Source organism: Perognathus longimembris, chromosome 13 (genome assembly GCF_023159225.1).
Source record: "Perognathus longimembris pacificus isolate PPM17 chromosome 13, ASM2315922v1, whole genome shotgun sequence".
Taxonomy (NCBI): domain Eukaryota; kingdom Metazoa; phylum Chordata; class Mammalia; order Rodentia; family Heteromyidae; genus Perognathus; species Perognathus longimembris.
The window spans coordinates 2,845,087-2,871,230 of record NC_063173.1 but is presented as its reverse complement, the minus strand read 5'-3'; the positions used below and the strand labels follow the sequence as shown (position 1 = coordinate 2,871,230).

Below are 26,144 nucleotides of genomic sequence, written 5' to 3'. Positions count from 1 at the left end.
CAGCAGCAGAGCTTGAATTCAATCCCGGCTCTGTTTCTAAGTCCTCGCTCTCCCCAAATCCTTTTTCTGTTTGAAGGTGTCTCCTTGTCTTTCTTTGGACAAGCCATTGGATGCAATGTTACAGAGCCCCCCCCCCCCCGCCCGTTTCAGTGCTTACTGCACACCAGCTAAGTGCCTTACAACCACTATCTCGATCAAAGTTCCTAAGAACCCTAAGAAGTGGTATTACTGGTAGTAACATTTTCCAGATGAGGAAACTTGATGCTTAGAAAGATTGTTCCTTGCCAGCACCTACCCTACCTTGTTAGAAAATAGCAGCTCGGGCTCTTTCTTAAGTGAGTTAGTCAGCTTTCTGTGAGTGCGACCAAATTCCTGAGACATCCAACATAAAAACTGGTTTATTTTGACTTACAGTTTTAGAAACTTCCATCTGTGTTTAGTGGGTCCATTGCTTTTGGACCTGTAGCAGGGCAGTACATCAAGACAGGATTGTGTGCTAGAGGAAGCTGTTACCTTGCGGGCATTGGGGGAAAAAGAGAAGATCAGGCTGCTTTCTATTTGGCCCCAACAGAACCCTGGGGTGAAGACTAAATCTTAAACACCTGGGCCTTTAGGTATATTTTTGCATCCCAACTACTGAGTACTTTGATTATTTGAGAGAAGCAATTTGCAGATGAACTTCTCTTAAAACAAGCTGTGAGCTACTTGGGGTCAAGGTCTCTGCATTCCCAGCACAGAGCTAGACATATGCTAGATTCTCAGGGATTTGTGCAAGAATGACCTAACTAGTCAACGTAGAGACGGGGGAGCTTGCTGGGGACAAAGTGGGGGGGGGGGAGAGGAGGGCAGCAGAAGGCTCTGCCCAGGAAGAACCTCAGCACACCCTCAGACAGACATTCGCCCTCTCTCAGGGATTCCCCCTCTCCTCCTCCCCTCCTCCTTTTCTCCCAGCCCATTCCCTCTGCTCTGCTGAGAGAAAAGGAAGCCCCGAGTTCCATCTTAGCTCAGAATTGCCTTAGAGAAGCAAAGGAACTGTAAGCTCTTTGTGACGACCCTTGAAATTAGCAAAGCCTGCCTTTCCTTTAGCGTCAAGTGCCTTCCACAGATTTCAGGCTCTGGGGGGTTTTTGAGCTACCATTCCAAAAGCAAGCCCTTAGATTCATCCTTTGCCCCTCACTGGGGCTTTTGGAGGAGGCATCTTTCTTTCGCCACTCACCTCCGCCCAGCCTCCGGTCTCAACCTCACAAATCCATTCCTCATTTCCACTCCTCCGAGATCTCTTCGGTCCTATCTTGCATAAACGACTTGTATTCAAGAGGAGCCTCTCACTGTACTTTATTCCTTTGAGTTGTGGGCTCACAGAAGCAGCGCGTGGAAGAGATCCTGCCTGTAAAATGCTCGTGCTGGTAGTTTATGATTCTTATCATTTCATTGCACTTCAGTTTCATGGAATAACAGGTGGAGATGGCTTAGAGATTCAGTGGCTTGTGTGTGGAGGAAGAATTCATGGGATTTGGAGGAGGACCAGGGTAGATTGTCAAGGCTCAGCTTACTACTTGCATGGAGTTAATGATACCTGTCTTGCAGGGCAGTTTTCCACATTAGCTTTAATATGTATGCATAAAATGCCTAGCATGGAGGCTGACATTCAGTAAGCACTTAATACGTGAAGGATGAGTGTATATTTTTAGAATGCATAATTAGATCTAAAGTATCCAAACAGACCCCAGACTGAAACAAATTTAAGTTTAAGGAGAGTTTATATAGTGAAGGTTTTGAGCCAAGTGGCTCGGATCTGAGTCTATGTTTGATGGTTTGTTTTCTCTCTGAGGCTCAGTGTCCTTATAGTTTCCGAGTCTCTCTACCATCCCCTTCCTTCAACTCTCAGGATTGGTCCTTGACTCTAGACAAAGAGTCATTGATGTGCTGAGACATTTATCCCTGAACAAGGAGGTCAGTGAACCACAGCATAAGAGCCATACTGCATGAGTACTGCATTAGTATCGGCCTCCTCTTAGAACAGTGAGCTTCCTGAGGTCCGTTCTAGGCAGGAGCTCAACAATCCCCCCGACAGCAAGAGAAAACACTGAATAGCAGCTGCAGGACCTCTGCATTCATTGATCCATTCATTCACTGAGCCTTTCCCACCTGCTTGTTGGTCACTGTTGTAAGCATAGCAGATCAGAGAGACACAGAAGGTAGAGAGACCCACAGTCTAACTCAGTACGACACACAAGCATGCAGCTTGATACGAGTTCTGATGGATGTGAGTATGGTAGGGTTGAGAACACAGGGCAGAAGAAGTACACCTTGCCAGGAGACACGTAAGGGAAAAGCCTAGGTTGTTCTTCATCCTCACCAACAAAACTTGTGCGGCATTCTGCAAGAGATGACTAGAGGCTCCCTGGTGGTCAGGTTGTACTGGGTGTGAAAAGAAAGTGTGCAGAAGCAGAGAGCTATATGATGACCCTCAGTCTGCCCAGAGGTGAGGAAATGAAGCGAGAATGCAGGCAGGGTCCTAATTTAGGAGCTCACTGAACAGCTTACCAAAGTTGATTAAAGTTATTTCCAATGGGCAGGGGTAGTGGTACACTCCTATAATGCCAGGTACTCAGGAAGTGAAGGCAGGAGGCTTGGGAATTCAGGGCTGACCTAGGCAAAATTAGAAGACTCTATCACACACACATACACACACACACACACACACACACACACACACACACACACACTCTATGTGCATGTATCTAGAGCTATTACACTTGCCTAAGATGCACAAGGTTCTGAGTTCAATCCCCAGAACCACAAAAAATAAAAACCAACCCTTTAAAGGAATTTTATTTCAATGAACATTGATTATGTGCCTTTCAGTTTCCACTCTGGGGCTCCTTTGACTTCCACAGCTCAGCTCAGCCTGGATTCTACTGAACGTCGGGGAAACCTCTAAAACTCAAACTCAGATCCTGTTCACTTCCCAGTGTTTTTTTTTTTTCTATCATTCTTCTTCTCTACCAAACAAAAGAAGAAAATTGCAAAGTATGAATAACAGCAATAATGATTGGATGAAAAGGAAGCTGAAAAGCTCCGTTATTAAATTAAGTCACAAGTGAGAAAATGCTTTAAAAAGTAAGCCAAAAGTAGTAGCCAGGTTGGGGGAAAAATAATAATTAAAGCCCTAAAACCATAGCAGTTGCATTAGTGCTGAATTTTGAAAGTGGTAATTCAATTTTATTTACGAGGCAAAATATAATTACACTTAAATTTGAGGGAGCTGAATTTAATTCTTATTAATGACAGAAAGACTGAGTGTGATACTTTAACGCCGGAGAAATTGTCTTACGTTCATGGATGGGAGAGAAAATTAGATTCAGCATTGAGCATTCTCCCCTGTTACAAGTTTCATTTGTGTAACTGGAATTGTTCCCTCACTGAGAAACATTACCTTCTCGGCCCAGAAAGCACAGCACTGACAACCAATTAAACATCAAAAGGAAACGATCAGCCTGGGCTATTTCTGTATAGATATGTTACAGGACAAGAAACTCAGGGTTAGAATTTCACCCGAGGAATCAAACCTATGGAGACTTGACATTTCCCGTTCCCCTTCCCAGCAGCAAGTGGCAGCCTGAAAATCAAATTCAGAATAATAAATCTCTGAGAGATTGACAAGGTGGCAGAGGGGTGGATGGTGCTGGAAGGAGGCAGGGAAGAGGGCGTCAGATGTCTGAGGAGTCTTGTGGAGGTTTAGACACAATGGGATGGCCAATTCTTAACATTTAATCAAAGACTAGAAAATGGGGCCCAGATACTAAATGCTAAAGACTGCCAGAGTTAAAGGTTGATAAAGCACCAGCTGGCAGCTTTGTAATTTAGCAGAATTTTCCCTGACAGCCCTGGAACATTTTCTATCAGAATTGGAACTCTTCAATACGCAAATACAAGCCCGTGTGTAATCAGGTGTCAGAATCGGGGTTCTGTTTGGATGTGCAGGCTGATACCTTGTTCCTAATTTCCAGTTGTCCTCCTGAATCAAACTACGAGTATGATAACTTGTAATGTTGGGTTTTTTTTGAAGCCCATCCTTTGAATGGAACTGTTATATTTTACTGAGTTCCTTCACATATGTGCTTTGTGACTTACTCAACAACAAATACAAAAGCCTCTGACTTTGCAGATGGTGAGCTTCTCTGGAAAATCAGGTTCAAAGGACTTGGATGACTTGCCTAAACATACTTTGGGAAAACCAGGATTTCATTCCATTTCTGGGTTCCAAGCCCATATTTAGACCCCATACAGCTCTGTCATTGGCTGCGGCCAAGATTTGTGTTGAAACTGGCAATGAGTCAAGGATCTGGATTATAAGGTCCCAGTCCATGTAGTAACACTGCCAGGGATCCCGTAAACCCATGCACAGTCACCTGGCAGAACTGACAGTGACTTTCAGTTATCAACTAGGATGAACAGGTGGCTTCTTTCCGGAAGTGGGATTTGATTGGCGGGGGGGGGGGGGGGGGAATGTGGCTATTATGCATAGACAGAGATAGGAGGAGGAAGCCGGCAACCCTTTGTAAAAGACAAAGGATTGCAACATACATAAAGATGGAGCAAACCAGACACCCGCGGCTCACACCTGTAATCCTAGCTATTGAGGAGGCTGAAATCTGAGCATCATGGTTTGAAGCCAGCCTGGGCAGATAATTCCGAAAGACTGTGATATCCAATTAACCAGTAAAGAAAAGAAATGAAAGTGTGGCTCAAGTGGTAGAGTGCTAGCCTTGAGTGAAAAAGCCAAAGGAAAGGTTTGAGCCCCAAGTTCAAGGCCCAATACCAGTCCAAAAATCAGACAACCAAACTAGCAAACAACAACAAAAAGATCAAACAAACCAGGGCACTTTGGAGGCATTTGCAGTCATGGAGAATGGTGTACCTCTATTTATAGAAAGACAGCAGGAAGACACAAAGGAAGTTCACAGGTGTCAGAATTGGCCCTGAAGGAACTTTGGTTTTATCCATCTCAGGGACCCACTAAGAAGTTGTACGCAGAGGTCTGACTTGGTTGTGTTTGTGTTTAGGAAGTTTACTCTAGCATCAGCATGGACTGCTGAGGTACCTGAGGGAAATCCAGGTGGTAGTGTAAGCCCAGTAGGTGAGCTGGATGAAGAAATGGATCTTTTACCAAAGGCTATCAGTGCCAGAGATCTTTGGGAAGAGGATTTAGCATCATGTATCTCTTTAGTTCACCTTATACTCACAAAACCTGATAGCACTTTTCTATGGCGTTTTTTTTTCTCACCAGCCCTTTCCTCGCTTGTTATCCTGCAATGTCAGCCCCTGTTTAAGAGCCCTCTCTGGGCTGCGGTTTGAAATCCTCTAATCAAGGAACCAGATACCCTCCAATTAAGATGAATAGCAGCGGCTTGCTGTTTCTTTCCATAGTGACTTTGCAAGGGCTTGCAATGCAAGTCCTGGGGGAATAGGTGTAGAGACCTGCTGTGCACCGGCATCCTGGAATTCACTTCTCTGCTTGGTTTGAGAGCTCTCTAAGATCCTTGGATGAGGTGAAAGGCCATGTGCTTTCCAAGGCTCATTAGCCTTCTGCCATCTCGATCTGTGGAACAGAGCCATGACTTGGAGCAGCTCTGGCTGGCGGGGTGCTAGGGAGAAAAGTTGAAACACACAGGAGAGTGGCTTGGATTTGGCCTCGATGTCTAGAGGAGACTAATTACTGCGAGGAAGTCAGAGGCGCCTTTTCTCTTCCTCCTTCCCCTTCTAGCTTCTTCCTGAAACCTGCACAGAGAATAAAAAAAAAAAATCTTCTCAATTTGTAAGTGATGAGGGGAAAGAGGGTGGTTGCCATATTTAGAGAATATTGGTTTCTGGGAAATATAGAAGGTCTTCATGTTGGAACAAAAATTTAACTGAATCTGCCTTCTCTCTGTTGAGCAAGAGAGTTGGCCTTGGGTTCATTTACATATGTGAGTAGACTTGAGTTCCTTGTTGATGGCAATAATTTCATACCTCTAAATCCTCGGGCTCTAGATATATTTGACACATTGTCGGTACTCGATGTATTTTTAAATTCTAGTCATTGGATGTTGGCTATCACGACGTTGTAAATGACATAGATAAGGCTCAAAAGTGGACAGTATTTGTTTTACATCACTAGGAAACAGCAATGCAGAGTATTGTACCAGCTCCTCAACTCCAAATGATAGGGTCTTGAATAGCTATGTGGTACACCCTGACACATATTGTAGGGATACAGTTTGAACACACACACACACATACACACACACACACATACTCACACATTTCTGGTGTCTGTAATCCCAGCTACTCAGGAGTTGAAATCTAAGTTCAAACCTGAGTACTGGCACATACAAACAAGCATGCAAACAAAAAAAAAATCCCACATTTCTCCTGTAAGACTACCTGGAGAATGAAGATTAATCTGTGATGACAAGGTCCTACAAATAACATAGGTAGACTGACGATCCTAAGAAAATAATCCATATAGAAGGGCTTTGGGAAGAAGGCAAAACTCGTTCCTGCTGGGACAAAGAGAGGGAGTCTCACGGAGGAAATGGCATTAGAATCAGAACTAAAAGCACATAGAGACTTGAACATGAGAAGACAGAACAAAGTAGGGCCTAGAGCATGGAAATGGTATGTACAGAAGCTCCGTGTGGGGACCACAGAGGCATGCACGATTCTCTCATAGCCATTTGCCGAGCTGGCTCCTTACCTATGGCTCTGCAGTAGCCGTCCAATCTTGCTCAAGTACTGACATGCATGTCACTGTGAGACACAGGACAAAGTACTTCCTCTCTCAAGACCTCCTTTCCTGTCTGCAGAATAGCTAGAGAATCTCTGAGGCACCATCCCCCCTGCCCCTCTGATTCTCTGCATCTCTTTCTTCCTTGGTTCTGCATCCATTGAAAGGAGGGTATCAGGATAGAACCAGCTACTTCTAGCCCAAGGTAAGCTCACTTCTAGCCTTCCCTCCTACGCTCGCCACTCTCCCAGGATCTTTGACCCCCATCCAGCTGCCTCTCATCATTCCCAGCTTCCTTATAACTGTGCCTTTCTTCAAGTACCCAGGATCACCCTAGCTAGGCACCTTCTCTGCTGTGACAGCTGGGCCTCTGAGCTTCACTACCCAAGTCAAAGAGGCTCATGATCCGTAGCCTTCCCCTGGCCCTCCCAAAAGGGTGAAGTCACCCAGAGGGTGATTTCCACGTCTGTATCTGCTCGGCCGAGATTACTGCCTCCACCTCCACTGCAAACAATGAGATCTTTGGTTACGTGCATCCCTGTCACAGGTCCTTTAAATGACCTGTCTCTCTCCCCGGGGATTATAGGCAGAGAGACAGGGCATTTAAGCCCAGTGAGCCTGTCCCAGTTTTGCTTTGGATTCCGTCCTTCCCATTTATTTGAGATCAACCCAGTGAACCATTGCCTCATCTTTCAAGTCCAAGCTTTCTAGCACATTTGGTAAGCCTATGTTATTCACAAGTTTGTTAGACATTATCACACAATTTAGACCCTGTAGGGTCAAAAAAATAAGAGTTCCTCCTGTTCATGCATTATGTAGCTCAGTTGATGTAGACAAGCTCTGTCAGTCTCCAGTTAGCCTCACTCATTCTTAAGCTATATATTATGAGCGTTTGGCGTTTTCCCTCAACCAGCACCTCCTTCAGACCCTATACCAGCAAACACCAAGGGGTTTCATGTCATACATAAGCTGAGATACCAATATCCATGCTCTGTGTTGTAGATGGGAAGTCTGAGTCACAAAGACAAAATAACTTGTTCCAGTCACATGGTTGGGTACTTGGATGGACAGTGAGACAGCCTGGAGCCTGGATAGATGATGGAGCCGTTGGGTGGTCTGACAGATGGATGGGCAAGGAAATAAGCAGAAATAAAGTAGAGGGGGAGGGCTTAATCCAATAGGCATTGAGTTGGGACAAAGAAGACTGAGGTTCTAATTACAGACCATATGGTCTAGCCCAAGCAATGAACGAATACACAATTAACAGTCGGGGAAATCTGTTGCAGTTCATCTAAGGTGTTGCCTAAACCTGATCCCACTATTGATAGATGAGAAAGCCATGTTAATTACAGCTGCATTCTAGACAGGTACCCCTGAGCCAGTCTCTTCCTTCTCTACGCCGTCTCCTCAGTCAGGATACAGGAGTGACAATGTCATTACAGGAGTATCTTGGGTGCCACCAGCAAAGGTCCTGGGACATTGTAGATACTGTGTTCCATTCTTATGTTTACCTCAAATGCTGTCACATGTAACTAGGGCTTTCAGTCCACTGGGATTTTAGAAAAGTAGAGAAAATGCTAACAGGAATAATTTTTACGTCACTAAACTTTGTATCAGAATTCCTTTAGGCCACTTGCCTAACCTCAGATCCTAAGCAAGATAGAACAACTTTACTGTTACTCCTTTATGTGCTAAACGTAAAATTTTGAAGACTTCTCAGCCCATACACTGATGGCTTATGTCTATAATCCTAGCTACTTAGGAGTCTGAGATCTGAGGATCACAGTTCAAAGTTGGCCAGGACAGGAAAGTCCATGAGCCCTTTCATCTCTAGCTAACTACCCAAAAGCTGGAAGTGGAGCTGTGGCTCAGGTGGCAGAGTGCCATCCTTGAGTGAAGAAGCTGAGGGATTGTGCCAAGCCCTGAGTTTAAGCTCCAGCATTGGCACACCAATAAAAAGACTTCCCAGGAGGTCCTATAGGAGCAGACTCTGATTTCACATCCTTGCAGTTTTAAAAACATCCTCACTGGCACCTACTCCTTCCACAGTGGAAAAGTGTGTAGAGTCCTAGGTGGGGCCTGTTCCACTCCTTGTGTGTGTCACTTTTGAGCATCTTTCCTAGTAGAAGAAATTTTATGGGAAAGTTATGTTGAGATCTCCGCCTTTAGGGAGAAGACAGAGATTCCCCTACCAGCTATTTTAATGAACAGGATTGGAAAGTAAGACCAGACAAATTAAAACATAGCTGTGATAGGTCCCAGGTTTCAACTGGGCTTGTGTGGGGATTAGTGTTTAATGAGAAGAGCCTGGGGCAGCTTTTCCCTGACGTATACATGTTTTGGTATAATTACCCAATAACCAAACCTTACATCTTCTTTCTACCCTTTTCACCCTCTCCCTCATATTTTCCCCTCCTTCTGTGTCATAGAGGGATGACAGGTGCATCTTGGGCATGACACAAAGGAGGATGTGTCTGAGGGTGTCAAGACTGAGAGTTTTTACAGTTACAGTTCACGCGCAGACCCTGGAGACAATGAGTGTCTGAGCCTCTACATGCATATATGTAACAAAATAACTTCTGTAAAACATGGCACTGACATGGCATTGAGCCAGCTGACAGGTACCTCTTACACGAAGCTTCAAAAATGCATCTGTTCATCCAGTATCTGTTCTTTCAATATTTATTGGAAGCCATCACTGTGCCAAAACTTCTTTACAAAGAATGTGCTAGTGCCCAGGAGCCAATAGGGATAAAGGCTGGCCACCGGCCGTCAGGAAGGCTTCCAGTCCAGAGGAAAGATAACGTATGCAAGACGAGAGGCCAAGGAGAGGGGGATGGGCAGGGGAAACGTGAGGGTTGGACTTCCTGGGAGAGAAGAGCTTCTGGCAAGTTCATCTTCCCAATTCATGAGAGACCACATGCTTGGAATGAGAATTTGGGGGACAGTTGGAGATTTTCCCTTGGTTTCAGGAAGAATCTAAGGCTACCAATGCAAATGGCGTCCCCCTAGATTTTGAGGATCTTGGCTGCTGGTGCCTGCAAAAGTAACCTAAACAAGCGCTTCCTTCCCAAGTCTTGAGACTGCTACTAGAAAAGACATGCTTTCGCTCTTCCGGAGGCTGCTCTTCATCTGGCCATCCGGCACTCTGCTGGTACACTACGTCTTAGAGATGTCCACAATCAGTACATAGACAACATAGTTTACACAAGCCATTTACATACGCCATTTCTTTGAGCCACCTCCATCCATTCTGTAACATGTGATTGTGGGGGGCGGGGGGTCATCATTATTCTCCCCATTTTACGAGTCAGTATTGATGGCTCAGAAAGATGGAGTCATTTTTCCAAGGACCCACAAGGTTTGGAGTTGGAGCTTAAGCCAGTTCTACCTTGTGAGGTTTTTACTCTTTAGTGCCTCAAAAGATTCCTCCACGACCCCAGCTCCCCAGCATTCAGCCTTCCCACAGAAAGCTCTCTAATTCTGATCATGTGCAAGTCACCTAGTAACTATCCCATGCTCTCTTGTACTGAGGCTATGGCAAAAGTCAGAACTCGCTTCTGATCTTCAGTGCGCTTGCACTCATTTCCTTTTTCATAAAAACATGTGCCTGTGAAATTTATTCTCTTCTGTTATGTGCCAGGTGCTACACTAAAAGCTTTACTGTCCCTTATGCTAAATAACTTAATTCAATAGATTTCGATTGTCTCCCTCTGCCATGCTGAAATGTCAACTCCTTGGGGTCAGGAAATCATCATCATTTGGAGCCAGGAGCCCACTGTATGTAGCAAACACCCAGGAAATCAACTGAATCCGCCAGATTCCTACAGCAACCCTCTCAAGCGGTTGTTGGTTGTTGTCAGCCCTGGTTTTCAAAGAGAGAAACCTGAGATCTAGAAAGGAGCTGTGACCATATTTCACAAAGGGCCATTAACGTTATGTAAGAAGCACAGGAGCTGTCAGAGCACATGGAGCAGAATCCTTCTGCCTGCCTCTCTCCAACCATCCTGCAAAGTTAGCGCCGTTTTAATGTCAAAGCAGTACCTTGGGAGGAAGGAAAAATGAAGGAGATCCTTTTATTTCAGAGACATAAATCAAAGTATTTGGTGGGATAAAAAAAAAAATAAATCAGGTCTGCAACCTAAGACCAAATAGTAAAGAGTAGCATCTCAGGTTTCTTCTCCCATCATGCACTGGGGTTTTCTTCCCCTCAGTTAAACAGGCACCTCTGTGTTACCATCATTTAGCACCCCATAAACATCAAGGTCATCCAGTTCAGGCCTCTTCCGTTAAAATGTGCCAAAGCTCACAACCCAGCTTGTAAAGGGCCGGCGGAGGGATGGTGTGCCCAGCCAGCAGGCAGCTTCAGCCTCATGGGCTGTGTCTAGGGGCTGGGAAGTGGAGTGTTGAATGACGAGAGCACAGTCTCCAGATGTAAAATATGAGACCAAGTGTCTGGGAAACTCTGCTTGCAGGATCTTGTTTCATCTCATAGCTATCTGTGATCGGACTTGGATATAACAAAGGAGAAGAGCAGCTGGGCCAGAAATGGGGGTGAGGGGGAGAGGGGGAGAAATCTGATAGGACCAAAAAAAAAAAAAAATTCCTGAAAGGAGAGCCTCCTCCAGTATGTAATTCCTTGCTTATTCTGAGACTCATTTTCCTTATCTGTAAAACGCTATCTTGCAATACAGTACTGTTGCAAGGATTGTCAAAACAAGGAAAACGCGAGCGATACCGACCTTGTAGGATGTTCTTATGCCTTCCAAGTCTCGGTGCCCTCACCTCTCAGAAGCACGGGAGCCAGGCGTCATGGCAACATTATCCTGATAGTTGGGTGAGAAGTTGTAGGAGAAGTGTGCTTTGGCAAATTGTAAAACCTGATATAAGCGTTAGTTAAACCAAAAATGTCTTTCCCGCACATTGATTTCGCACCAGGCCTGTGATACTGGTGTTGTGAAAACCATTATTTCCACTTTTCGGAGTTGGAAAGCAAGGTTCAGGGAACGACACCGTGTGTAACTTGCAGATTCTTGGGCTCTTAAGTGGTGAGGCCGTAGGGTAGATCCTGTTCCTGATCCTAAAAATCTATGTTTTCGTTTGGGTTTGGGTGCTGGTCCTGGGGCGTGAACTCAGGGCCTGGACACTGTCCCTGAGCTTCTTTTGCTCAAAACTAGGGCTCTTCCATTTGAGCCAAGTTCCGCTTCTGGCTTTTTGGGGGTAGTTTCAGTGGAGATAAGAATCTCAGACTTCCCTGCTGGAGCTGGTTTTGAACGGTGATCCTCAGATCTCAGCCTCCCGAGTAGCTAGGATTACAGACGTGATTGCTAATCCAGCAATCCATGGTTTTAATCCATTGCCCATAAACAGAATAATACACACATGAATAATGACTGATTACTTGGATAATCTTTGGAATGCCAATATCAGGTTGGTTGCTTTTTTTTGTCTCTTGAGGGACATAGCCAAAATAAAAAGAGACTGGGTCTTCTTGACCCCTATTTCTAGCGTCATCTCTGACACACAGTGGGTATGTATGGAAGATACCAGAAGGATAGCTACCATAGATCAGGCACCAAGTACCCGCTGAACAGGCAGCATCCCTGTGGTACAGAGGAAGAGGAGGAAAGTCAGAGCAGCTGACTAGGACATTCAGCCAGCAAAACTGGATTTGGAACCCCATCCGACTCCAGATCTCGCACGCACTTGCCCGCTCTGCCTGCGGTCTCGTAAAGAACTGAAGCAAAGTCAGCTTTCCGTGCCCATAGGCTCCACACCCATAGATTCAACCAACTTCCAATTTAAGATATCCAAAGCTGTAATCACTTTTGCCCAGCGCCTATAGCTCATGCCTGTAACCCTAGCTATTCAGGAGGCTCAGATCTGAAGATCATAGTTCGAAGCCAACCTGGTCAGGGAAGTCTGTGAGACACCCTAAAAGCACAAGTGGGGGATACGGCCCAAGTGGTAGAGCATTCGCCTTAAGCTAATGTGTACTACAACTTGAATTCAGAGCCTGAGCACTGTCCCTTAGCTCTTTCACTCAAATCTAGTGCTCTGCCAGTTGAGCCACGCCTCCGCTTCCAGCTTTTTGCGGGCTAATTGGAGATGAGTCTCAAAGACTTTTCTTCACAGGTTTGGCTCCAACCTCAGTGCTCCGATCTCAGCCTCGTGGGTATCTAGGATTACAGGTGTGAGCTGTTGGTGCCCCACCCACAAGAATTGTTATCCATCTTGAGGTGTCTGCCACCCTGGGAGGGCACCCTGATTCGTCCATTATTTAACAAGTTGTAGTTCAAGCGTGTTTTGTGCCAGGATTTGTGCTGGGTATCAGGGACAGAGGTGACTGGAAGGAAGAGACGCAGACTCAGGTTACTGAGGGTCTGGCATTGAGGCAGACCAATAGGTGGGACAAGAAGGAGCAAGAGAATAACAAGTATAGGATAAATCACAGGGGACTGCTTGGGGCAAGGGACACATGAGACCAGCCTCGGAGATAGAGAGCACTGGGTGATGCATCTTAGGGTAATTGTATCTTAGAATCTCAGTATTAGAGCCTGAAGGGACCTTAGAGACCGCCAGGTCCCCCTGAAGCAGATGAGGAAAACAGTTACCAGAGAAGCCATGTGACCTTCCCAAGGTCACACACCAGATCCATGGCTGAGCGAATATGGACTTCACAAATCTCTTGGAACTCCTCGTGGGAAAGTCGCTGCTTGCCCTCCGTTTTAGGAAAGCTTCCTTGAACACCGTGGCCTTTGTACTGCCCATCTCTCCAGGGTCTCCTCCACCTTCCACTAGATCCGCAGAGGGCGGCTGGACAGCGGCCTTCTCAGACTGTCCACACCCCCTAGGCTAGAAGCGTGTGGACCTGCACAGGGGCGCACCTCACAGGCCCGCCGCACAGGCACACCTCTCAGCAGCTCCTGAGCCTGCCAGAGAAGCCAGGCCTTGCTGTCAGCCCAGAGCAGCCTCTGCCGTTCTTCCAGTAACTGCCCCTCCTCTGGGCAGCTGGAAAATACACCGCGCTACTGTGTACCAAAGATCCTTCTTTTGAAGAAGAGCCAGGACGTCTGGCATAGGAACACAGCACAGAACAAGTAGCAGCTCTTCCTAGCTCCATTTGTAACATGGAAACATTCTCTCCATTGTCTTCTATATGGGTAAGAAAGGTCTGAGCTCTTGAGGTCTAAGGTATTTCTCTCTCTCTTTCTCTCTCTCTCCCTTCCTTCTTTCCTTCCCTCCTTCCTTCCTTTCTTCCTTTCTGTCTAACTTCTTTCCTTCTTTCTTTTTTTGTGGTACAGGGATTTGAATTCAGTGTCTGCAGTTTGCCTGGCACTCTGCCACGTGAGCCACGCCTCCAGTTCATTTTTTACTTTAGGTTATTTGTCATATAGGGCCATGCTTTTTGTCTGGGGCAGACCTTAGATCTTGGTCCTCCTGGGATGATTTGGTACAGGCCACCATATCAGGCTTTTTTGCTAACTTCTTCTCCAGGCTGGCCTCAAAACTCATTTCACCCAATTTCCACCTCCTGAGTAGCTGAGATCATAGGCATAAGATACTGCAACCTACTTACTAATGTTTTCTTCAGTGCCTGGGTTTGAACTCAGGATTTCACACGTGCTAGGTAGCGCTCTACTGTGGACCATGCCTCCAGCCTCTTTCCCTTTGGAAAACTAATTAGGCTGTGAATAGTTTGGAGACCAGCAGTGCTGCTCAGAAGGGCACAATGGAGGCAGTGTCGCACAGGTGCCAGTGAATCCAGTAGTATCCTTTGTCCTGCGTGTAAGTTTATCTGATTGGGGCAAGGGGAAAATCACAGAAACAGTGGGACAAAGGGTGAATCAATGCAACAGCTAGAACACTATGTTGGAACTTGGTGGGGAGGGGAGGGAAAGCAGGAAAAAATGACGGTGGGGGTAACACTGCCCAAAAAGAAATGTACTAATTGCCTTTCCTATGTAGCTATAACCCCTCTGTGCATCACCTTTACAATGTGTGTGTGTGTGTGTGTGTGTGTTTGTGTGTGTGTATAAAATGTTGGGATTCTCACATGGCTCATAGTCTGAATCTCCATCGGAGCCTTGGCAGAAGGTCAGCGGACACGAGAGCTCAGCTTGTTTCTGAAAGAGCAAGTACTTTGGGGAGGCCTGAGGGGCCTCTGCCTGCAGTAAGCGTGAAGCCGCTGCTGGCCCGGAGGCCCTGGGCTTCTGAATCGAGCCCTGTGTGTTCTGCACCATCGCACAGACAGGCCTTTGTGAAAGCCCAGCAACCCCACTCTAACCATGAAATGGCCCCTGGCTGTTTGCTTTGGCTCTGAACGCCTATTGAGTTGGTCCGTGCCGTTAGGGACAGGAAGCCACAAACTGGAAGGCAGAATCAACTCGGAAGAGGCACAGGACACGCGGAGTGCTTTGGATCAGCACCCAGAGCAGCCCCGCGAGGCTGGGCCCCGCTTCCCGCTCACAGGACCCCTATTGAGAGTCGGGGCCGTAGTGAGACTCAGGCCCGGAACCTTCCACGTGCCCCAGCCTCACTGACAAGCCGTTCACTTGGCAATGGGGACGCATCCTCACGTTTGCTTTCACACATAACCGGTTTTTAATTAAATCTGACTTTTCCTCACATCTGTTCACGAGGCCGGTCCCCTTAGGAAGCACCGAGCACCAGTGTGGAGGCCCAATGGCCACGGAGAAAAGCAAACAGGGCAGAGAGCCCTGCCATGCCGGGGTTGGGGGGGCCGTCTTCCGTCCAGGCAATCGCTCCTCTCCCAGGGGTCATCGTCCCAGGAGATGGTCCCCCCCCAAGCTCCCCAAATGCAGCTCCTCACACATCCAAGGGAGGTCGCCGCCTGTGGCCAGAACTCGCTCAGTGATCATGTTCTCTCCCCCCTCCCTCCCTCCCTCCCTCCCTCCCTGCCCGGCCCCCCTGTGCTCCCCCCCTCCCCCTTCTGCCCACAGAGATCTGCTCTGCGGACTGCGGCGGCCACGGCGTGTGCGTGGGGGGCACCTGCCGCTGCCAGGACGGCTGGATGGGGACGGCGTGCGACCAGCGGGCCTGCCACCCGCGCTGCGCGGAGCACGGGACCTGCCGGGACGGCCGATGCGAGTGCAGCCCGGGCTGGAACGGCGAGCACTGCACCATAGGTAGGGCGGCGGCGGCGGTGGGCGGGCGCGGGGCGGCCCGCGGTGCACGGGGCGGGGGCCGAAAGTCCTTTCATCTGGGGACAGCAGGACTGACTCTGCAGAGAGCTTAGTCAAACCTCCACTCATTATTTGGCATTTAAAAACAAAAGCCTCCTTAGGTGCCTTTTTCGGGGCTCCGTCCTGCGGTCGGAAGGTCAGCTGTGAGCCGCTGTCCTCAGCTCTCCGAGCCTCAGTGTCCTCGGTGTGAGAGGGAGAGAGTAGTGCGTGCGTGTGTGCGTGCGTGAGTGCGTGCGTGCGTGTGGCAGGCTCGGCCCCGGGCTGGCACGCGGCAGCGCGCTCGGTACACGGAGCCGTTCACACCAGGTTCATGATGGGGTTGGGTGGCTTGAGCTCAGCCCGGAGCCCTGCACTCCCACCGGGCCCCAGGAAGAGCCCTCCCCACCCACCCACCCACCCACCTACCACCCCCCCCCCCCAGGCCAGTGGGCTGCATTCCCCCATCTCCATTCCCCCCTTCCCCGTCCTCCTCTTCTCCTCCCCGGTGCTCCCTCGCCAGCCCCGGCCCAAGCAGCGAGCGCGGCTGGCAGCTTTAAAAATCAGCCGCTCGCGCGGTTCTGTCTCCCTGACTTTCCTGCTGGTTTTGTTGATTTTAAACACAGCCAGACGTTTTGCTTGGTTTATTATCCTGGAAAGAACACTCACCAAAAGCTCTTTATTGAATCAACTTGGATCAGCTGGTTTATGGATGCATTTTTAACTTCTCCTCCCCTCCCTCACCGGCCCCCCCACCCCGGCTTTTTTTTTTTTTTAAAGGAAGGGTCTGGTCAGATGGTGTGCACATGGCTATAACAGGCAGGACTCCAGGAGCCTCTCCATCTCTAAAAGTGACCTCTTGGGTCTCATAGAAACTGGAAGACAGGCCTTTAAGCTCTTGAGGGACACAAGAATTTTAAGCAAACCTCTGATCTCTCAGAGTGGTTTTTTTTTTTTTCTTTTTTAGTCTACATTCTTTTTGTTTGGTCATTCGTTTCTATCACTGGCCCCCTGAAACCGACCCTGTTTGTAAATGGCTTACAGAACATCTCACACGTATGAACATTAGCTTCTCATTACTAACGGCTTCTACTTTTTGAATATTTACAACGTGCCAGGCACTGGGCTGCATTATGTTATACTGCTCACCCTGGGAAGAGGTGTGGCTCTTTTTTTTTCTTTTCTAAGGCTGAAGGTCCCGTTACTGTTGAAAGAGGGAGGACGGGAATTCAAAGCTGGGCTGCCTTCTCACCAGTTGTTTGCTCTGCAGTCTTTGCGGGACAGAGCCCACTGACATCGAGTTCACATCCTTCCCAGAGGTTGCGGCTGGGTGCGTTGGTGGTGCTCGGGAGTCCTCGGCTTTGCCCACCCCGGCTCCTCCGGAGCCAAGTCCATGTCGTCTTCTCAGCTACTTGATGGCTTCTTGATGTCAAAGTCACCCTACCCCGGCCTGGTTCTGGAAGCCCCGTAGTGAGAAGTGACCCTGGTCATCTTCTCTACACTCTGCTTTCTCCTCTCCTTCACTGGCCCTCTCTTCTGTATGACTGAGGATGGATTGATCTTTGAGCCTTTCCACCTGGGGGAAGGTGGTTCAGCCCAATTTAGAGAAAAACAAAACAATCAGAGCCCGAGGAACTAGAATGCATTTGGTTGTCTTTTGGCTCACATTTCAAAATTCGTAAAAGCTTGTGAGTATCTATCTACCTTTGCACGTGTGTGTGTGTGTGTGTGTGTGTGTGTGTGTTGACACTAGGGCTTGAACTCAGGAACTGGATGCTGTCCTTGAGCTTTTTCACTCAAGGCTTTTACCCTAGCACTTGAGCCACTGCGCTTACTACTTTTTGCTGGTTAATTGGCTTCAAACCTCAATCGTCAGGTCTCAGCCTCCTGAGTAACTCGGCTTACAGGCATGAGCCACCGGTGTTCAGCTCGCCTGATTTTTATCAGAGAAAGTATCTCTTCTGAGCCCAGTGACTAGGAACATAGGGGAATTCTCCCTCCGTCCCGCCACAGATGATTCATGAGCTAGCTTGTGAAGAAGTTGCGCTACGCCGAGTGACTCGCGGCTGTTCACCAGCCTGGCTAGAAGGAGGTCTCGTTTATTCTGATGCCTGGAAGTCAGACCACCCTCCCTCCCTCCCTGCTCATCTCACTGTCACTCTGGAAGAACAAGTCCTTCCTTAACATGGCCAGTGTTAGTCCCCCCTCTAAATAAGAGACACATCAAGGTAAATGTGCACGAAATAAGGGGAAGCTTGCCAGCCTTGAATAGCGGGGAAATGTCATAGGACATTGAAGAAGTAATGGGGCTCAGATGAAAGGACTTTGGCGTGGTATTCTATTACCTTCCATTGTGTGGTGAGCATTTTCTTTGTCTAATTCTTGTCTGATTTTCCTGCATGGTAACCTTCTCTCTGTGGGTCTCTGCTGTGGCCAACTGCATCTCTGTGAGAAACTCCACACTCCCGTAACCTTGTAGGACTAGGAAGGGAGGGGCATAGTACAGAAATGACGGCGGTGCCTTTCTTTCCCTTGTTGAAACAGAATGGAGATGAGAAATCCATTTCTAATCTTGGGTGACAAGGAACATTTTCTTACCTTTCCAGAGAAATTCACTCCCTGTGAGGGTGGTTTAGGGGGGAAAAAGAAGGCTGCTACTATGAAAAGTTAGAAACTTAAAGCGTTGGGTTTTCTCATGTTATCCGATTTCATTATTACACAGTGGGTCATTATCACATGGCTCATAATCTAGTGATTTTCCCCACTGGAGAAGGGGCTCATTTGTGACACGGAGACTTCCATGCAGTGAAAGCTAGAGAGAGGGTCTGTTTTTTCTGCCTGCTGAGCCTCTTTAGACAGGAAAGAATGACCTGGTTACCTTATAGCAGAAATAAAGAAATTAAAGAAAAAGACAGCTCTAAGCATTACTGACCAAGTCCCCAGTGTAAGAATTGTTTCTACCCCAGTGACATTTTCTAGAGCAAGTTATAGTTGGAATGAAATGCTTTCTTTTGGAGACTTTTCCCTTCCCTTTTGTATTTCCATGGAAGCTGCTTGATCTTTCTCATAAGAGATTGGTTTTCAAACGAGGGAGGAACTTGACCGTGGCACTCTGTGTAATAATAGTGCTTTTTCTTTAATGTCAAGAAGAATACTTACCATGGGATGCTGAGCTCCGGTGGCTCGTGCCTGTCATCCTAGGTCTTCAGGAGGGTGAGATCTAGGGATCATAGTTCAGAACCAGCCTAGACCGAAAAGTTGGTGAGACTCTTATCTCCAAATAGCCAACAGAAAGCAGGAAATGGAGGAGTAGCTCAAGTGATTGAGTGCTAGCCCCGAGCGGAAAAAAAAGCCAAGCAAAAATGTACGGCCCTAAATTCAAGCCCCACTTGGCATCCAGGAGGAGAATACTTGACAATGAGGCCTAACGCCTTAGGTTCAGAGCCACCATCTCTTTGCGGCACGAATAAAGAAAGGTCTTTGGTAACTGCCCTATGAGAAGACCACACAAGGGTGGCAAATCGAGAATGGGTGGCCGAGAAGGTTCACAGGGTGACAGTTCTGGCCCACACTGCCCACAGAACAGCACTTACCAACCTGAAACGGACCCACCTGACATACCCAAACATAACCCACGAAGGGAAGGGAGTCCCCACTTTTGTTCTCGCTTCCTCCATACAAATACTCACATGTGGAACCCTCGTTCTCTTAGTCTACAGTCCAGGTAAGATGCACTTATTCAGATCTTTCTCACATAGACAGTCCAACACAGAGCCATCAGAGACATATTTTTTGGATGTCTTTTCCATTAATAGTATAGGTCCCCTAAATCTGGGACTTGACCTCCGATTGCCCTATAAAAAGTTAAAAATTCATGGTTAAATTTTCAGAACGTGTTTAATTTTTTTTCTGTGCCTTTGAAAACACTACTAACATTTTGGATCCATTTTAGGATGATTATTTTATTCACCTTGGTGCCCCTCATCTATAAAGTCTCAAAACATATGTGGGAAATGCCAGCTTCTGATTACATTTATAAAATTCCAACCCTGACCATCCCCCCCAAAAAAAAGCTGTGATTGTTCAAGATGCCAGATATACAGAATTATTTACTTGACTGCAGGAGAGCTGTCTAATCATATAAATCCTGATTCTTAAACAAAAGCCTCCTCTGAGAGTAAAGATCAAAATAATACTCTAATGATGCAATTGCTTGAGTGAGCAAAACCAGACTTGAGGATGAAGGAAAATCTTAAAGCCACACAATCTTCTGGAGCACTGTATTCACTTTTGGGATGGTAGCTTTCCGGTTTCTTTTTTGTAATCAGACCTCCTTTCCCCAAGAGCTGGCAAGTGGCGTAAGAGGTTATGAGGTGTCAGGACCTGGTTGATGACCGTATTGCTTATCAGTCCTCATAAGCTTGCTCTCACAATAGTACCTGAGATCTGACAGGACAGACAACCTGATAGGGAAGAAGAGATGGAGGGGGAAGAGAGGGAGGAAAGCAAAAGAGAGAGAGGGAAAGGATAGGGATGGGCCTTGGACTATCAGAGCAGATGTTTGACAGCTAATGGCCCTAGGAGATTTCGGCACACATGGCACAGCTGGAAAGCTAGAGGAAAGGGAATGGACTTTGAGGGGGGTTCCTCTTAGAGTGGGGGCCATTGACCACGTTTTCACCAGTCCTTCATCCCAAAGGGGGAAAGAAACCATGAATACATCCAGGATTTTAACCAAAAACATCTTGTTGGTGATTTTATTGTCCACTCGATAACACTCGTATGATTATAACCACCATGGGCACTACTTGCTAGAATGAGCCCGGGTTAGTATGAGGTAACGTGAACCAATGAAGCAACTCTCATTGTTGACCTGAGGCTCCTAGACCGTAAGCCTGGAAGACTTCTTGCCATGTCCTCCACAGCTTCTGACGGAAGCTTCTTAAGAGCAAAGCTTAGAAGCCTCCGATGGTTCGGACAAGTCAAGGGTAGAATTATTCATATTGGTGGTCACTGGAACGCCCAACACTAAGACCTCCGAACCCAACCTCATGGCATCGTCTCAGTCTTTCATAAATGGCTGTGTGCACCCAACTCCAGCTTGTGAGCTACTGACAGGAAAGTGGGAAGAGCCCAAGAAACATCTGTGCGATGTCAAAGAAGGAAGTGTCACATGGGAGGAAAGAGAGCTTGCCATCGCCTTCATCCTAAAGTCATGAGGAGACAGATGCAAGGATGTTGCGAAATCTTGAACTACCGTCTTTGCGAACTTAGAAGCTTTGTGCCATCTTCTTTAAATGTTGGTACTTTTAAATCTTGACTTTCACAATGATTGTGCCCAGAGCCTATTTGTCAAGATTTTTAAGAAATAATATCCACCACAACTTGGACTTCTATATGTCTTTTATAAATAATAAATGACATTGAACTTCACAGGCCCGATTATCACTTCCATTTTCAATACCCAGGGATAAGGAAGCACTGTATTGTCCTTGTGGACCTGATATTGACTGACAGGCTGTTATCAGCTTTTTGATTCACAGTTGGCTTGAGGTCTCTTTGTCACAAAGGAGTCCTCTTTGATTCATGGAGTCAGAATGTGACGTTTTCAGTATTTGCACTTACCTCCTCAAAACCCACACAGTGGATTTGACTTCGGTAGGCCCAGTTGCCACCGCTGGTTTCGGCTCCTACCCATGGCCTGGAGGAATTAATGAGCATTTTTTAAAGGCATTGGAAACGTTCATTTCTAATAGAGATCTTCGTTACGGCGTGTTTTTTGAAGGATACATGGAATTGCAAGAGGAGCTTTCTGAAGTCAGCCCCAGGTTTCTGGAGATTATTCTGTAGAGTGGACAGAATCTTCCGTGAGAGCCAGAGCTATGAGACTGGGTTAAGGTTGGAGACAATGAAGAATATTGCTCAGAGCGCTTCTTCATTGGTACTCCGTGGTGTGGTCATTCAGGTCCCCGTGGTGGGGGTCAGCCGGCCTCCTCGTCTCTGAGAAGGAAATCTCAGCTCGCCCTCTCTCTCCTGAACTACATTCAGAGTTGTAAGAAGTTTACGTGGTATAAGGCTGAGTAAGCTGGGCACTGGTGGCTCACATGTGTAATCCTAGCTACTTGGGAGGCTGACAGATCTGAGGCAGAATTGTAGGGCATCCCCCGAGCTAGATATAGTGGTGCACACCTGCCGTCCTGCCTTTGGAGAAGGCAGAAATTGGGAGGATCTCAGTTCTGGGCCAGCCCTGGGAAGAAAAGTCTGTAAAACTCCATCTCAACTGAAGAAGCTAGGTCTGGCCTGGTAGACTTGTCGTTCCAGCAACAGTGAGAAGCCTAACCTGGGCAAGTCACGGCCCAGGGATACATCTGAGCAGGAAGCAAACCCTATCTCAATCAATACAAGTACCAAAAAAAAAAAAACCCAAAACCAAAACAGAAACAAACACGGAGGCATGGCTCCATGGTAGAATGCCTGCCTAGCAAGCACAAAGCCCTGACTTCAAAACCAGTCCTCCCCCAAAACAAAAGTATATTTAGGACCCTCCCTCCAAAAAAAAAAAAAACCTCTGCAGATCTGAAAGCTAAGGAAACCACCCTAATTAGAAGATCCTAAGTGTTCACGCTTCCTGATGGCAAAACTTCAGAAACAGCCTGGGCCATGGTATCTAAGAACCTTTAGTTCCCTTTGCCAAATTAGATGAATGAGCTTGTCAAAGACCAGAGTGACGGAGGAAGCAAGAATCAAGGAGGGATTCTCCGTAGCCAGAGGCGTTTCGGGGGCTTGTTTTCCTATGGGCAGTCCTCGTGTTCCATTTTTCCATGTGGGCAGTCCCTATACTTGGCATTTCACAGCTTTGTTTTGCTCCTGCTCAACAAGCCATTCTTCACAAATCCCTTCCCAGGCCCCGCTGTAGCGTGGACACCACAACATCTGTAAGGATGAAGGAAGGGTGCATGCAGGCCCCATTATCTCCTCTTCCCAATTTTCCACTTGGCTATGCAACAACCAGGAACATATTTCATCTTGAAACAGAAGCCACATGAATACCTGAACTGAGAACATAGCCTCTCATCCACCCACATCTTGCAGCGAATGCATATGACAAACACCGACCATATCTGTCTATCCAGACGGTTGAAAAACTAAAATTCATTTTTTAATAAAGAGAGTAAGAATGTTCTTACTTCAGCACTGTAAGGCTCACACCTGTGATCCTAGCTTCTCAGGAAGTTGATATCTGAGGATCACAGTTCAAAGTCAGCCCAGGAAGAAGAAGCCATGAGACTTATTTCCAGTTAACCAGAAAGACACCAGAAATGGAGGTGTAGCTCACCTAGTAGAACACCAGCTCTGAGCAAAGCAGCTAAGGGAGAGCAATGGAGTCCTGGATTCTAGGGCTTGCAGGTAGACCTACCACACTGTAATTTAGACCTGGCTTGCTGATTTTCACTTTTAAATTCACGTGTGAAATTGAGCTGAGGATGGAGCGTAGGCACCGGGAAGGCATTGGGTGCTTTGGGAGATGTCCATGTGTCTGGCTGGCCTTTGAGGGAGTCATAGGGAGACAGAAAAAGGGAAGCCCTTCCAAGATTGTAACTAATGCAGCCTAGATGGGGACATGAACTGTATTGTATGTATGCCGGAGATAGAGGCCAGCACTGCTCTGAAAAGCCATCCTTACAAGTAGTCAAGATCTTAGGTGTTCAAGAAATCCAAATAACACAGCTCCTCGTCAGAAAACAAGCATCCTCACCTCCTGAATTAGTAAGCACTGGGAACTGTGTTCAGGTTTTCTATTATTATTTTTCACAATGACATCCATTGACCTACACCTCACATTCTATGTAAGATGCAACAGTAAGGATGCATCTTACGTGAACACCAAGCATTAAGCATTCAGGTCTCTGTGGGCACATGCATACTTGGTGGCAATCAGACAAACTAGTGGTATCTTTGACCACAAGCCCACCCACCTATCAGAAATGAGACAAATTTTGCATCTTTCTAAATTCCATATTCCCAGGAACATGTCTACCCAGACAGCATGTTCTCGATCCAGTTGCTTCCCCTTGAGGGAGGCTGGCTGTTCCTCTGGGTACATACAAAAAAAAAAAAAAAAAAAACAACTTTGAGCAAGTCTGACAGAAGGAATGTGGCCACATTTGCAGCTTCCCATTCTCCTTTCTCCTGTTTTCCTTTTCCATGTGTCTCCCTGTTTATCTGATCACCTGTCCAAATGCCTGGATCCCAGAATGAGCTGATGAGCCTTTGACCCTTGTTAGAGAATGCGCTTGCTTCCTTTCCTTCTCCCTCGTATCATTTTGTCTTTGGTTTCCTTTTCCCCACTGTGACAGGAGCCTGCCCCAAATGTGGGGTACAGGTCCCCAGGTCACCTTAGCACCCAGCATGGTAATGTGGTAGACAGTACTGCACTTCCCGGGTCCTACCTTAAATGTCCTGTCTTTTATCTCCCAAGCTCACTATCTGGATAGGGTAGTTAAAGGTATGGTCTTCCTTCCTCTATTTTCCTCTTGTCTGTGTGTGTCTGTGTGTGTGTGTATGTGTGAGTCTGTGTGTAAAGGAAGAAATGTACATACGGAATACATATATATATATATATATATATATATATACACACACTCTGAGAGCATGGTGATGATGTCATCCTCCGTCTTTTGCGCTGTACCCACTGCCCAGGAGGAGTGGGGTTGGAGCCAAAAGATGGTTGATACATCGAGTATCATTCTCCACCAGAGTCATTCAGATCTGCTTGCGGCATTACCATTGTGTTAGTGTCCTTCCGTGCCTCCACACACACGCCCTTTACCCTTCCCATTGCATCTCATGTCACCCTGCCCATCCCTTGTAGCCCCGGTCTATCAGAACAAAAACGCTGGGAACCGAGATGGGAGGAAGAGACCCAAGCGCAAGCTAAGAACGCTCAAGGCCTGCCTTGTATTACTGTTGTGTTCCTCCATCCCCCAGCTACATGGCGGACCCCGCCCTCCAACCCCCTACCCTGGGGACACTAGGGACAGTTGCCCAGCTCTGGAGACAAAGAGAAGCAGACTGTCCCCAGAGAAGTGGATGCTCTATTTGTTCATTACTTGTTTTCCTTTTCAGAGAAGGCCTGGTTTGGGTAAGTTGTGTCTTTGGAGAGAATTCCCTAGGCAAAGTGATTCATCACATTTGAAGCGCTGATGGGAGTTAAGCCACGCCTGATTTTCCAAACAGGCCCTCGTGGCTCTCAAATTAAGTCTCGGGGTGATCAGATGTGTGTGCTTTGAAAGGACTCAGAGCTCCCTGGGGGAAAATAGCATGTCATCTTTCCGTTGTCCGGCCTGGCATAATCCACCTGCCCTGCGGTTAGGAACCCATAGGCTAGAATGAGACTGCCAAGTTTCAAACCCAGGCACCCACACTTGGCACACTGGGTGACTCTGGGCCAGTCATTTTGCTTTCAGAGTCTCTATCTAGAAGAAGATTCAGAAAGCCAGTGGAGCTCACAGGGGGCCTGAGGATGACGACTCGTGATTAATATCAAGTGCTTAATACAAGATGCTCCATTAATTGGAGTTATGCTATTTTATCATCCTATTCTTCTTCTCACCCTTAATTTGGAGAAAGACTTCATTAGCCAGATTAATTGCTGAAAATCGTAATGGAAAAGGCTAAATTGGCTTTTAATAAGAGATTGCAACTACTGTTTAAAAACTTATGGAAAAGGTTTTGGAGACTGGTAACGGACAAAGTGCTTTTTAGCTGGTGCTGATGACTTTGTCAAATACCACAGAAGTGTTGCTAGAACACATCAGGTGGGAGTCAAGGAGAGAGACCACGAAGGCTCCTTGAGTCTCAGAGGATGTCCTCCGAGGAACATAAAGTCATGTGAGCAAGCAGAGGCAATACCGCTGAGCTTTCTATCGTCATCATCAAGATAGACTAAATTTCGTGATGGAATTATTAATTGATGCAAGTTTCTCCTCTTACGTCAAGTTCTTTTACATCCGTTAGTCCTGAGTCGCGTGGGTTTTTTTTTTTTTTTTAAGGAAGGAGATATGACTGCACCCACTTCATTGAAGAAGGAAATTGAAACTCAAGACATGGAATGACTCGTCCTGAGTCACCGTGTAGGAAGCAGTGGGGCCAGGGCTGTGGATATCCTGGCCCAAAGTAGGATTCCAACC

The 26,144-nt window shown here is 46.9% G+C and overlaps 1 protein-coding gene across 3 annotated transcripts in view; it reads left to right on the top strand.

Moving 5' to 3' along the window:
- The window catches only part of Tenm4 (teneurin transmembrane protein 4), a 567,737-nt gene that overhangs the window by 438,869 nt on the left and 102,724 nt on the right, over nt 1-26,144 (top strand). For all 3 annotated transcript variants that reach the window (XM_048361201.1, XM_048361200.1, XM_048361199.1), the window contains one exon: nt 15,736-15,921. In XM_048361201.1, coding sequence (XP_048217158.1) covers nt 15,736-15,921 — 186 coding nt within the window. The remainder of the gene's footprint in view (nt 1-15,735; nt 15,922-26,144) is intronic.